At 40.5% G+C, this 15439-nt stretch overlaps 1 protein-coding gene across 1 annotated transcript in view; it reads right to left on the bottom strand.

Annotated features, from left to right (window-relative positions):
• The window catches only part of TTBK1 (tau tubulin kinase 1), an 86197-nt gene that overhangs the window by 33171 nt on the left and 37587 nt on the right, over positions 1-15439 (bottom strand). The window contains exons 6-11 of the mRNA XM_079969110.1: positions 11117-11182; positions 6201-6293; positions 5959-6084; positions 4241-4395; positions 2887-3106; positions 101-276 (exon numbers count right to left, since the gene is read on the bottom strand). Of these exons, the coding sequence (XP_079825236.1) occupies positions 101-276; positions 2887-3106; positions 4241-4395; positions 5959-6084; positions 6201-6293; positions 11117-11182 (836 nt within the window). The remainder of the gene's footprint in view (positions 1-100; positions 277-2886; positions 3107-4240; positions 4396-5958; positions 6085-6200; positions 6294-11116; positions 11183-15439) is intronic.

The following is a 15439-nucleotide window of genomic DNA, read 5'->3' as shown; positions in this document are numbered from 1 at the left end:
CTGTAAACCACTTAGGGATTTCTGTAAAAAAAATGTTTAGTGGTATATAATTTTTTAAAATAAGTAAATAATAAAAAGTCCACGTGGACAATAAACAAACCTTCGCTCGTGCTGATCTCCTTTCCCATCGGCAGTGGAGAGGCGCTCAGACTCAGGGCTGTTCACACGACGGTATCTCAGAGAACGCCCTTGAGTAGTGGGGGAATCTGGTGCAGCTCGCACTGGGGAGCTTGGGCACACACCACTTTTCTGATCTTCTTCTGCCAAACATTGTGTCTGCAAAAGATAGCAAACCCCCAAAACAACATTACAGATCCAGCTAAGGCACTGTAGTGAACGTGATGCCAATCTCAGAAGCATCATTTGGAAGACTCAGGGCAATACAATCATGTTTATACTGTCTTGACTGACCTTTTTTATGAAGACGACAAGTGGTGCCCCGCAAGACTAATGCCTCACAAGACGGAAAACTCGCTAGACGAAAGAGTTTTCCGTTTTGGAGTTGCTTCGCAAAACGAATTTCCTATGGGCTTGCTTCGCAAGACGAAAATGTCTTGCGAGTTCCTGCGGGTTTTTTCCCCTCCCCCCCCTTTTTCTAAGCCACTAAGCCGCTTATCTGCTTATCCGATAAGCCGATAAGCCGCTAAAAGCCGCTAAACCGCTAATAGCGCTAATCCGCTAAGCCGTCAATGGGCTTGCTTCGCAAGACGAAAAAACCGCTAGACGAAGAGACTCGCGGAACGGATTATTTTCGTCTTGCGAGGCACCACTGTAGTCACAATTCAAAGGAATTATGAAACTGACACTGAGCACCAAGGCAGAATTGGAAGTTTATGATGGATTCTTCCTAACTTTAGCCCTGTTCAAATATTCACAAAATATTCATGGTGGTGGAACAGGAACATGACAATCCCCAGCACCCTCTTTGTGCACAATGCAGAGAATGACTAGATTAGAGGGCACATGCTCTCACATGTCTCAGAGCTGGTTCATATGTTATTTTCCTTAGGTTCCTCTTGCATTGTCTATTCAAGTAAACGGCATAAGAGAATCTGAAGAAGTGTGCATGCACACGAAATACAGCAGAGTGTTACCACTTCAGAGTGGTATCTGAAGAAGTGTGCATGCACATGAAAGCTCATACCAAGAACTAACTTAGTTGGTCTTTAAGGTGCTACTGGAAGGAATTTTTTAATTTTGTTTTGGCATAAGAGAAGGCAGTCATGAAGGATTGCAGCAGTTACTTCCACTATCCAATGCAGGCTGCTCAGAGGAAATAACTGTGATCTAAAAGGAGTATCTCCTTTGACATTATGATCTGCGTGTGAGTACATACAGCAAAATTAAGTGGCAACTTTAGTTCATATCATTTTGTTGATGGTATCTCTTCTGCGAGCCGCCATCTTTTGATTTATAGGAAGAAAAGCAGCACCCAGAAAGCTGGATTCCAAGTAGGTAGAGCAGTATTCGTAATTAGAGCTATATTAGGTAAAATACCAGTGTTTCTCAAGCTCCTGTATCATTGATTTTTACCGAAACCCAAAGCACTTCACTCATTAATTTCAAATCTTTTCACAGCTGCAAAACTCATGAAGGAAATAAATAGATAAAGCAAGGAATCCGAGTGAAATTGGAAGGCTAATGGATAGGGAGGACAATGTAAATAAATATTTGTTGTAACATGGTGTCCTTAATCACGGTTGAAAGCATAGGTATAAACCTGGTCTATGTACCTATTTTTGATATAGAAATGTCTCAAAGAAATGTCAAGAAATATGATGTTTACATGTCAGGCAAGAAGAACCACTTCCTTTGGATGAATTTACAAATTCAAAATGCGGTGCTCTATTTCTTGCAGAAAGCCTTTAAAAGGCCTCTACAATACAACAATTCTATCATTCTCTTTTCTTTTCTTTTTAAATAGTAAATTTTATTAGTATTTTCCACACAACAAAAAACCCCCCGAAAAATAACAATACACAAAACACAAAAACAAGCATATAAAAAGCAAATCCAAATCTTACAATTTAATAATATAAACACTAAAAAGGAAAACAAACATTGACTTCCACCAGTCCCACAGCACCTCCTTTACCTCTCATTGTATCTTCATGTTTTCCTTATCATCTCTATCCTAACATCTAGATATAAATCCCTCTTTCTTATCCTTTCACTTCACAAGGTTATTCCAGACTCAGCCAGATTTCTGTCCTCGAACCTTGACTTTTGAGGTATTCATTTAGGCACTCCCATTCTTTTTTTACTTCACATTTTTGTTTTTGTCTTATTATATCTGCCAATTTGGCTAATTCTAAATATTCTGAAAGCTTACATAACCATTCTCCCCTAGTGGGTAACTGATTCCTTTTCCAATACTCAGCCACCAGGATTCTTGCTGCAGACATTGCGTATAAGAAAAATTTAGTTTTGTCTTTTGGAATATCGTCATTTAAAATTCCTAAAAGGAATGCCTCTGGCCTTTTACTATATGATATTCTTAGTATTTTCTGTATTTCTTCATGGATCATGCTCCAAAATTTCCCAATTTCGGGGCATGTCCACCACATATGGTAGAAGGTTCCTTTTTGTTTCTTACATCTCCAGCACTTATTATTATATATTTTATTCATTTTTGCCAGCTACCCTTTCCAATTCTTCCTGTTCCTTTACCCCCATATTTTTCATTAATAATTTAGATTTTTCTTTATTTAAGTTGAAGCCCGATACTCCTCCGTACTCAGTCAGTTTCTGTAAGGCTCTTTTATCATTCTCTTTTCATTTGTAATGCTATATTTGTGACTGTGAATAATGTGAAGTTCTCAATTCTTAACAGAAACCAGCAGGAAAAAGAAACAGTGCCCATTCAAAAAGATCAAAGGACTTTACTTTGCTGATGCTGATCCTGAGCTTGTTGCGGTTCACATCCGTCTCTTCCCAAACCTCTCCTTCATTGAAGGCAGTGTTTGGAGCCTGGCCTAAGCTTTCCACTGGCCGGCCAGGCAAGATTGGGGGAGCATTTTCCTGGTCGCTCAGGTGCTCGCCTTGCAAAACATCCTCCGTGTTCTCACGAAGTAAATCTCCAGGAACTGGAGTGACATTAACCACACTAGAGGGGAGACATGCAACAGCAACAGATGAAAAGGTCCTGATAGCACAGTCAGCTTTCTATTAATTATCATCATCATCATCATCACTTTGATTTATATACTGTCCTTTATCAAAAGATCACAGTATACAACATTAAAACATATTTTACAGAGCATAATAAAAACATAAAACAAAGCATTAGTAATAGATATAATAATAATAAATAATCATAATAACAGCCCCCCCTTAACAGGCCATAGATTATTTAATGGATGATGGCCTGGGTAAAGAGGAATGTTTTTGCCTGGTGCCTAAAGTCATGTAATGATGGCACCAGGTAAGCCTCTCCATGGAGAGCATTTCACAGATATGGAGCTACCACAAAAAAGGCCCGTTCTCATGTTGGCACCCTCCAAACCTCCCGGGGAGGGGCAACATAGAGAAGGACCTTGGATGTCAAGCACAGGGTCCAGCTCAGTTTGTATAGGGAGCGGTGGTTCTTAAGGTATTGAGGTCCTAAGCCTTGTAATGTCACACAAACTCCCAAATTGTGTAGGCCTGAACCCAGCTACAGCCCATTTGAAAAAGTACTTTCTTCTTACAGAAGGGCATGAACAGTGCTGAAGAATGGAGGTGGCAAGAACCCAAGGTTTGGACTGGAGGGCAGGTGGGGTTTTTCCTAGCTAGGCTTTCTCCATCTGCCTTATTTTACTGGCTTCATAAACAGTATGGTACTAAGGCAGTGCACAAAGACCCCACCAGAGAGCAAGCACTATCCTGGATAATGTACTATCACACTGAGCATGTTGCCACAGTCTACCTTTATAAGATACAACAACCTGAGCAGAACATTATGTCACCAAATGCCACAGGAGTGATTGTACTAGGTATCTCATCAAGTGGCTATATTGTGATGTGGGAGGAGACAGTCCAAGATCACACTGTTTAAATGAATGGATTACATGCTATTCACATACATTCATGACATTATCAGAACTGTAACCAAAAACTATCTTCTGGGAATTCTTGCCATTGTAAAATGAACAGTATATAGGGTATACAATAAAAAATAATGTCCCTGAAGAATGACTGATTCCTCATGTAAGATTCTGCAAATGTTGACAACACCAAGGGCTGTGAATGTGTCACTCACCCAAACATAGCTGCTGTCTGCCTTGTGTTCTGCTGAGGTGGAGTAGAGGTGCTTGTAGATAATAAAATATCCGTACCGGCTTTTTCCCAGTCAAAGGCCTCGTTCTCAGTAATACCTCTTTCTTTCATGCTGTTTTCAAACACAGTCATGATGAGCTAGAAGAAAAGCAAATTATAATAAGGTTCATATGTTCATCGACAGTCAGAAAGAACAGGAACACAGAAAGCCACCTTATACTAGACTTTTCCTTCAACTAGTCCAGTACTGTCTACTCTGACAGGCAGCAGAAATCTAGGGGTTCGGATCCTTTTACCTGAAGTTGTCAGGGACAGAACTTGAGATGGGAGCATTCTGTATGCAGAACAGGTATTCTACCACTGAATTATGGCCTCTCGTCAAATAATATTTTAAAAGAATTTCCCTATGCATTTTCTGATTTTCATCTGGTGTAGAACAATATATAGCAACTGTCAGGGGTAACAGTCTTATGTAACTTTCACCAAATACTGTCAACCCTGGTTAAAGCTAGCCATCTCAGGGCACATCTGAGAGGAAACATCTCCTGCTTAAAGGTTCTGCATTTGTGCACCAACCTGAAGTACTACTGTGAGCCAAGCAGACAATGCAGCTTGCACCGACATCCCTAAGATTCTTATCTTAAGCTTGGATTGCAGGGTGCTCTGAATGGGGAAAATCAACAAGAGAGGAAGGGAGGAGTACTCTCAGTCACAAAGAATCCCCAAGTGACAACAGCAGTAAGTATACAATTGGGCATAATCTGTGGTACAAAAGGTATTATTTACTGTTTATAATAAAATCTAAAACAACTTGCAAATGATCCATGTGTTCTGTTATCTAGCTGCTGCACAGTCGCTGCACAATGGGAGGCCAGTCCACTAATCCATATAATATTGCCTTAGTCATGAGTATGAAAAATAATCTTAGAGTAATTTCAGAATCTGATCTCAGATCACAGGTACCAGCTATAGCAGGGAACTCAATCCATTTCAGCATTTGAATATCCTGGGAGAAAGCCCTTTAAGCCATTGGCTAATGTGTGCAAGCATTTTCTTTTCTATACATCATAGACAGGGGTAGATGGGACATTTGGCCCTCCAGATGTCGCTGAACTACAGTTCTGGTCAGTCCCAGAAAGCATGGGGCAATGGTTACAATGCTGAGCTATAGTTGATCAACTTCTGGAGGGCCAAAAGTTCCCCACACCTATGATAGATAGTGAAAAACAGTCTAGATACATAGGTGTAAGAATTCATTTGTTACCATCAAAGGTGTTGCACACACAACTCATAAAATATACTGTAAATCATTCTATTAATCCATTTGTACATTCCTCAAATCATGTTTTAGCAAATGAACTGGATTTGAATCATCCTAATTAGCTGTTTGTGGAGATGGCTGGATACCATCTCGAAAAGTATTATCGTAGGACTTAATACTCCTTTGAAACAAAACAAATGGATATAATCTACAGCTTCGGAATAACTGCAATCTTGAGAAGGGACAAATATGCTGCTTCCATTTGGATCATATTTTGAAGGCATGGGAAATTGTCAATGGACAATTAGGGATCTCCCAAGCATTCCAGCTAGCTCTTCCCACACAAACAACATTCCCAACACATTTGGGAAATACCATTTTATTGGTTTTAAGATGAAAAAGACACACCTCTCTGTTATTATAGGTCTCAGAGTTTTTACCTGATAATCTGGTTTAGTAAAGTAATCCAGATTTGCAATGTGATCCAGAAAAAGGTGGAACTCGGAAGGCATATGTTTTAGCAGCATTCGATGTTCATATTTCTCTTTAATCATACCAACTTGCTCCTGCAAAGAAAAAATACCATCACACAACAGTACACTACACATAACATGAAACTTCAGGCAGATAAAATGACCAAGAAAATGGAGGGCCTTATTCAGTCACTGACTGAGTTCTCTACCTTATCTTTTATCTTGCGCCACGGAAGCTGACCAACTGCAAACTCCACCAGCATGTAAAAAAGGGACCACAGGTCATCATGTCGACCCATCTCCTGGAGAAAAATGAAAGTACAAAAATCAAGCTGCTGATAGTGTCTTCAACTTTACGACAGAGCAGGTGACTGCTGCCCTATGATTCAGTTGATGATAAATCCAATGCACATACAATTAAGAGCAGGCTCACAGAATGTCATGAAAATGAGGTATAGGTGGTATTTAACACTGGCGAAACTTGCCAAAATTTATAGGATGAGGAACAAACTATGTTGGAAGTGTGGAGAGAAAGATGGAGATTTTTATCATACAATATGTGGTGGGAATGTGATAAAGTAAAAGTATTTTGGGAATTGGTCTACAATGAACTACAAAAGATGTTTAGATATACCTTCCCAAAAAAACCCTGGGGCTTTTTTACTGGGTTTGATGTGAGAAGAAATTGCAAATAGACCAAAGACTATTTATGTACGCCACAACAGCGGCAAGAACTTTATTAGCCCAAAGATGGAAATTGCAGGAACTACCTATGATTGAGGAGTGGCAGACAAAGATGATGGACTTTGCGGAACTAGCCAAGCTGACAGGCAGAATCTGGAACCAAGACGACCAAAAGTTTCAAAGAGATTGGAGTAAATTTATTGGGTATATGAATAATTATTGTAAAAATGTGAAGACACTAGTGGGATTGATATAAATTCTGCAATGAAAAAACTGTAACTCTCAAGATCGACCATTGAGACAGAGTTGATCATAAGGATATAAGGGATATAAAGGTCTAAAGTAGAGGATATAAAGTGTGACACAAAGATTTTAAAATTAAAAACTGGTTGAAGGGATGGAGAAAAGTCACGAGCTCAGTAGAGCAAAAATTTATTTGTTTTGTTACTGGTATGCTGAAACATTGTGTTAAAAAAGAAATTAATAAAAAATAATATTTTTTAAAAAGCAGGCTCTCACAAGGTTAAAGATCTAGAGTAATGGTTTTCAAACCTTCTGTCTCTGGGGAACTTTTTCTACATTGCATTGTCTCTTGAGAAATTCATGTATATCAATCATGGAACCTCTTTACAAGAGGCTTCAGCAAAATTTGAATTACAGAGGCCCAAAGAGGTTGAGCCCAAAGAGTTGTGGGGTTTTTTGTGTGTTTGTTTTTTGAAGGCCACATGATATGACTAAAATTGGGAAGAGTTGAAGGGTGAAATTTATGGATTTCATTAAGTCCTCTCTACCTATTTCCGCATTGCCTTGTAGCTTAGCATGTGGTCTACCTGCAGGCTAGACCCAAGACAACAAAACAGGCTAGGCCCTAAAAGACAACAAAAGCTGTATGCTACAGGAAAGGATTAGTAGATGACAAACTGTCAGAAATTGTGGAGGTAGATTGACCAGTAAAGTATTTTTCTAGGTATGCATCTCCCATGTGCTCTAATATTTTTGACACTTACTAGTATTAGCCTGCCATTAGCATGCTAGGTGCATGCCTTAGCATGATCCTTGCATGCTAATGTCACATGCAAAGAGGCCAACAACCATGGTAAGTGTTTTTAAACATGGTGTGTATAGAATGCTTACAATGAGGGTGGGAATACCAGGCCCTGGACCCAAATCTGGCCCTCCATCCTCTCTATCTGGCCCAGGGGGCTTTCCCCCAGGCCACACCTCTTGCATCACACACAGATGGCTCAGAAATGTCCTAAAACTCCAATAATGACTTTTATAGAGCAGAGTATATGAGTGTGTAGAAACTAGCCTACAATACAAAGTTAACTTTTACATTTATTGAACTGCCCACTATTGTCTGCGGTCTAATCCATCACTGGCATGTGGCCCCTAGAAGGCTGCATAGAAAGGACTGAAGCCCTCAGGCTGAATAAGTCTATTCACCCCTGGGCCATAGGAGCCATCATTTCAAAAATAAACTAAAAGCAATTTAATCTTGTTCAATGACAAATTTTGGAAGTCTTTGGCCACAGAGAAAAGATCTTGCAAGGTTGGATACAGTGTGTGGGCTAACTATCCCTTCTGAGCAGCAATCACTATGAAGATGAACTCTATACTATCTTTAGTGCCGTACTGTATATTACCCTGTGAACCTTAGAGTTAAAAGGCATTTTAGAAATATAATTGCAGAATAAAGCACCACTAATAATAACAATGTTCTGTATTTCTGAATCTCTCTTCCCTTGTTCCACAAACAGGTGATGTCACAATGTCAGAACTACTTCTTACAACATAGATTCAGACACATTGCCTGAAACAATTGTCTTCCTTCAGGATTTTCCACTTCGTAGCTGAAGGATGACTTCCTCTCCTCATGCCCATCAAAAGATAAAGTATAAATTGGGGGCATTGCAGAGCAACTAAGATATTATTGCTCTGAGCAAAAGGGAAGATGAAATTGCTGAGCAAAGATGTGAACATCATTTCACTGTGCAGCAGTACTGTCTTTAGTACGAAATATCATCTCTTTTACATCTTTCAGTGGGTAGCTTATTGAGTGCAAATGTAGCACAGTGACTCAAAGCTTGCTACAGCCATGAATGCACTAGGTGACCCCAGGGCAAGCTATTCTATCTCAGTCTGCATTCTCCCCTTCTGCAATGTGGGGATAATCTGAAATACCCCGAACATTCAAATAGCACTATAAAATGTTGACAGTTCTTGGCAGAGCTTGGCAGATAATGCTATTGTAGATAAAACCTGAGAGTAAGATGGATTTTCTTTCAGACAAGGAGTCATTAAAAAATTAGGAAGTGTGAAATGGATGGCTCGGGCAACCAATTTTGGGTGGTATGAAAGAGCAGCATTTTTATAGTATTGTATATTACTGTTTTTTTACTGCTAGGGAGAGGTGCCGGTGATATTTTCTGCCTCAAGTGCTAAGCTAACTTGGCTTGCCTTGGGTACCATGCACCTTTATTTGGGGGGAGGGCAGGGTACCATTCGCTATTCTGCCTCAGCTACAACAGCTAACAAATGATACTGACCTGGTATTTAACTATATTCCACAGAGGAATCAGCAATACTACTACTATTTCAAACTATGTATGATAAATCTATGCACAGCCATAAGACAGTGATCACTAATAGCTCAGATGACTTTTAAATAAGCGATCACAGTGAAGCACTGTTTTATCATTGCAACACGTGGCAAGGATAGCAATAACCGCTACCATATTCCAAACATCTGATAATCAAGTGCTGGGAACAAATGCCAGGGGAAAGCTGAGGCCCTCCTGCCCTTCCTGTGAGCATCTAGAGGCATCTAGCTGGCTACCGCTGGAAACAGAGTTCTGGCTTAGATGGACTTTTGGTGTGATCTAGCAGGCCAGTGTTTATGCTGAAACAATAGCTAGGAAATCACAAGCAGGCAGTTTGCATGGACAATGAGCAATCATAATAAGAGGTTTCATAAGGGTATACTTTCTTGGAATTTCAGCATTAGACACTGTATTTTGCCCACCAAGTCTGAAAAACAGTTTGTGGTGCTCCTATATAAGACCATGCTATATTCAAAAAAACTTTTGCTTGTGTGTACTCAGTTCAAAATGGTTTATCCATGACTAATAATAATAATAATAATAATTTATTATTTATACCCTGCCCATCTGGCTGGGCTTCCCAAGCCACTCTGGGCGGCTTCCAGGAAATATTAAAATACAGTAGTCTGTCAAACATTAAAAGCTTCCCTAAACAGGGCTGCCTTCAGATGTCTTCTAAAAGTCTGGTAGTTGTTGTTCTCTTGGACATATGGTGGGAGGGCGTTCCACAGGGCGGGTGCCACTACCAAGAAGACCCTGTAACTTGGCTTCGCACAGTGAGAGAACCGCCAGAAGGCCCTTGGCACTGGACCTCAGTGTCTGGACAGAATGATGGGGGTGGAGACGCTCCTTCAGGTATACTGGACCGAGACCATTTAGGGCTTTAAAGGTCAGCACCAACACTTTGAATTGTGTTCAGAAATAGGTCTTTCAAGACCTATGTTATGTGGTCTTGACAGCCACTCCTAGTCACCAGTCTAGCTGCCGCATTCTGGATTAGTTGTAGTTTCTGGGTCACCTTCAAAGGTAGCCCCACATAGAGCACATTGCAGTAGTCCAAGCGAGAGATAACCAGAGCATGCACCACTCTGGCGAGACAGTCTGCAGGCACGTAGGGTCTCAGCCTGCGTACCAGGTGGAGTTGGTAGACAGCTGCCCTGGACACAGAATTGACCTGCGCCTCCATGGACAGCTGCGAGTCCAAAATGACTCCCAGGCTGCGCACCTGGTCCTTCAGAGGCACAGTTACCCCATTCAGGACCAGGGAGTCCTCCACACCTGCCCGCCTCCTGTCCCCCAAAAACAGTACTTCTGTCTTGTCAGGATTCAACCTCAATCTGTTAGCCGCCATCCATCCTTCAACCGCCTCCAGACACTCACACAGGACCTTCACCGCCTTCACTGGTTCTGATTTGAAAGAGAGGTAGAGCTGGGTATCATCCGCGTATTGATGAACACCCAGCCTAAATCTTCTGATGATCTCTCTCAGCGGCCGCATGTAGATGTTGAAATGCATGGGGGAGAGGACAGAACCCTGAGGCACCCCACAAGTGAGAATCCCAAGGGTCTGAACACTCATCCCCCCCCCCCCACTTTCTGAACACGGCCCAGGAGGAAGGAGCGGAACCACTGTATAACAGTGCCCCCAGCTCCCAGGCCCTCTAGGCATTCCAAAAGGATGTTATGGTTGATGGTATCAAAAGCCGCTGAGATACAGCACACATAGTAGTGCTATGAGTTTGCAGACACCTTGTCTTCCAAAATGGCTCCGGCTTTTGCACTACCTGGCAGAGTACTGAACAGGGAATTCTCCCACCTCCCCAAAAAGAAATACTCACTCTGTTTTTATGAGCATTCACTGAAGCATAGCGGACTGTTCCCCGGAAACCAGCAACATTACGAGGCTAATGGGAAAGATAATGAAAAATTAAATTTAAACATCAAACTTAAGAATTAGCAGAGCTGTTAATGTTTTATTTATCACTCAGGGCCATAAACCACTTTAATTACATTTGTTAACTTGAACTGATGCCCTAGGTAGGCATTTTGGTTAGACATTAAAAGTTGCTCATTGATTAAACCCCTCAGGAACAGTTAAAACATGACAGTGGAAAAGCCACTTGTACTTCACAGTGCTTACAAGAGATCTAATTACAGTTTGTTTGTTTGTTTGTTTGTTTGTTTGTTTGTTTAAAAAATCTTCTGCTAAGGATAAGCCCTCCCTAAAAGAGAATACTTCCACCTTGAGTGGACAGAGCCCAACCTCATCTCTGTAGAAAACCAAAAACCAATGGTTTCAAGTCAATTAAACTTCAGAGCAAGTGAGAAGTCCAAAATGGTTTCTATAATCCTTTAAGTGACTACAGAAAATGAACATTACAGCCTCATCTTCCCTTTAATAAAACCCATCATTATAGTTGCAAACACAGGATGCTTCTGTCAACTGTTCCAATTAATTACCTTAATTCACATTGGCTTGGTTCACACATAACAATAAGCCATGGTTTAGTAAACTATTATTTATTAAACAATGGTTTGTTTCATCATCAACTCTACCCAGCAGATCTGAAGCAATGGCTTGTTGGCTTATTTAAATAATAATAAACCTTGGTTTATTCTAATTGTGGCTTGGCATAATGTGCTAACAAGACACCCTTACTGAGTTATAAAAATATTTATATATTGCCATGTCATAAAAATATATCAAACCATATAAAAGTTAACAATATACATCAATTAAACAACTGTGGATTCTTAATTACCTGATTGGCCTGGCAGAATAGAAAAGTTTTAAGCAGGCATTTAAAAAGTTGGCACAGAACCATGGTTCTTAACCATGGTTTGTTTGGCCATCCCACCCCAGACCCTCAACTAAAAATAAAACATGAGGCAATAGCAACTATAAAACATGGTCAAACTATGGAGAAAAAAGCCTTGGTTTGTTTGATTATCTGTGGGATAATTCATAGTTAACTTGTGGTTTGTTAAACAAACCTTGGCTTATAAGTTACATTTGAACCAGGTCATTGTCAGGATCCTGCTGGTTGCCTATAAGCACTGGTTCCCCAGTGCACTGACTCATATCCCAGCTGTTATAAACTCCATTGTAACTCCTCACCAAACTAGGAGGATAGGGGTTCTGAATAGCCTATTTGAAATGGTAACCTCCCCCTTCCTACCATTAAGCATTATCACAAGAAGTATTTTCCAGATAAATAAATTTCATAATTCAGGCTCAACTACTAAGCAAACTAAGCAAAAAAGGAAGTATTTTGCCCCCATTATGGTTGAGAACAAAGCAGCATGTGCTAAGGAAAGAACAATACAGATATTTTGTCATAACAGTTGAACCATCCCTTGCTGTTATGGTTAGGATTCCACCACTAAAAAAGCTTGGATTTCATGCTACTTCAGAATGAAGTAATCTTAATGGCTATAAACAGGAATTGTCATATTCTGTTCTCCCATAAGTAGTAAGTACAACTCAAGTACAACAATGGGGGAGGCTGCCGTTAAGTTCCAAGTAATGCCCATCCAGGACAGTCCTGAGCCACTGCAATCTCAGAAAGACCCAGCACTTCAGCCCTATTGAGGTGTTCTCATCCCATATGTAATTAGGAAAAATGGGGGTGACAGTTCTGCCACCACCCTCTCACCCTCTGTGAGCTGAAAGGAAGCAGGGAGGCTTTTCTGCCATAGTAGGTTCCTCGTGCAAGTTAGAACCCATGTTTGTTCCAGGATTCTGAATATTTTCAGGGAGCCTACAAGAACAGAACAGGCTCCCTGCTGCATGTGTTTGGTGGTTAACTTATGGAGGGTGACAAAGACAGCAATGGTGGTGGTGGAGTTAGCACGTGTGGCCTACACAGAGACATGCAATTCTCATTGTATGGGAGATCAGAACACCTGAATAGGACTTTTTTTGAACTCAGAATGCAGAAGACTCTTGGCCTGTACATCAAGAGTTGAGACATGTCCCAGTCCTGAAAAGCAAAAGAGTATATACCATCAAAAGCCAAAGCAAAAACAAAAGGAGAACTCAGAACTCTAATAATAATTAAAACAAGCAAGCACAAAATAAAGGGGGGGTGGGGGAAAACCAAGAAGCATCATGATGGCTCACTCACAACTCATGGCTGAGATGGTTACAAGCAGCGGATGGGAAGCCAACGCATCAAACACAGTCTCAAAAAAGGAGCCCAAAAGAACTGTAAAACAAAGAGAAACCCAAAGAAAACCATGACAATAAAAATGCAAAATGGAGAGAAATAAAAACAGAAATGAATTTGAAATCAGGTCAACAATTTCACCATTATTATTATTATTAAATAATTATTATTATTTCCCTTCTCTTGCAGCATGTGCCTTGGCTTCACTGCTTAAATTATCTAAAGCTGGTCATTTTGCAGATACTTTATGCCTGGGTGGTACACAGGGGCTTAGACTTTGGAGCTTGATCTATGTGAGGTAGTACAGAACCTTCTGTCTTCAGGCAGAAAGAGCTGCAGTAAAAGCCACATAATCTCCCCGACTCACATGCTCATTGACACTTTCTCAGCCTGAATTTATTGGCATCATTTCTTATTTCTGCCCTGTTGATTTTCGCCATTGTGTCTTGACTGTTACTGCCTATGTCTCTGTCTGAATTGGGTATGACTAAGTCTGTATTCTCAGGGACCACTCTATTCCACCCCCTTAACAGCCCCTATTTATCAAGAACAGCCCTTATTTCCTGCTACCTGTCCCTGTCAACTCACCATCCCAATCTGTATTTGGGGAAGACTGGAGGCGCCTTTTAAAACAGAATTAAGAATGCAGTACTAGAGTTGCCATTCTTTAGAATTCAACACCCCCCCCACACACACACCCCCACAGTATCTAAAAGGCAAAGACAGCAGCAATAGCTAAAGGGAGGTCACAATGGAATCCTTACTGGCAGTTTGAGTTTTCCAGCTTTGCAACTTACAAGGCAGATGTATAGATGAGTGAATTACACAGTGGTTTAGCCATCAGAATTGTTCTTCCCTCCCCCATGCTTTAGGCAGGTGCCCATACTTAACTTATTTCTACATGGGATGTCAGGCACATTAACCCATTTGGCCTTTATTTTGTAAAAACCTGATCTGGGAAATTGGGGTGGGGTGGGGACTTGGTGACATAAAGGATTCAGACAATCATGCCATACTTAGTCAAAGTATGCTGAAAATTCACAGAACTATTGTTCCCAGAGTTTAAACCTGGTTATTAAAAGCTAAGTTTGAACTGGCTACAGTGATGCCAGAGCCATTTCAAAAGCAGCCTCACCACTTTATAAATTTATGTTTCTTCATCCAAAAAGTTTGAAGAGGAAGCACAATTCTTATTTTCAAATAATGTGATCAGTGGATTCTCTCTCAATTGCAGAAATATAAAATGCCAATTTACCACTTCCCCTTTATCTCCTAAAAAAATCTCTCAAGACAGCAAATGTTGCTGACTATGCTTGAGTTGTATCTATTCTGTATTAAATGCAATTATCTCCACTGAGAGACTTAACATTTGTACCAATCTGTTTTAAACATAATTTCTTAGGACCAGTTAACTAACACATTTGCTTCAGAAGCCAGTGCAGGGTGGGCTAAAGTAAAGGAACACATATAGAGTTCTGATATAGAGAGTAAGGACAGTTTTCTAAAATATACAGTAGGGTGTGTGAAATAGGATGGTACCCTTGATGTGATAATTAGCAGTATTACAAGTACATAAAAGTGTCCCTATTTTCATCTGTGAAGCATCAACACTATGCTATTCCTCAGGGAACTGAAAATATATTTTCCCACAACTGACTTTCACACAAGTGGTCAAGTACCATAATAAAGTTGGTGACATTTTGCAGTTCGGTTTTCATCACTTCATGAGCTCAAGCGTAATGGGGTCATAACAAACAAAATCTGAGAGAAAGGTGTAAAAACAGCGTGTAGCATCTACCTTAAACTCTTGAAACCTTTTGTTTCCATTTGTATCACAGTATGGGCAACTTCTCTGCCACATCTTTATTAGCCTTTGGTCAGGCTGCCGGCATCAGAAACAATGCACTAGCACTGGCCATTCTGGTTGCAGACAATGAGCATTTAAGCATGGAAATCGCAATGTGTTGCCATTTATATTCCTGAGTTATTCAT

Source organism: Podarcis cretensis, assembly GCF_951804945.1.
Source record: "Podarcis cretensis genome assembly, chromosome: 3".
NCBI lineage: Eukaryota > Metazoa > Chordata > Lepidosauria > Squamata > Lacertidae > Podarcis > Podarcis cretensis.
Note: the sequence above shows the minus strand (reverse complement) of the source record. Positions and strands in the feature narration are given on the sequence as shown.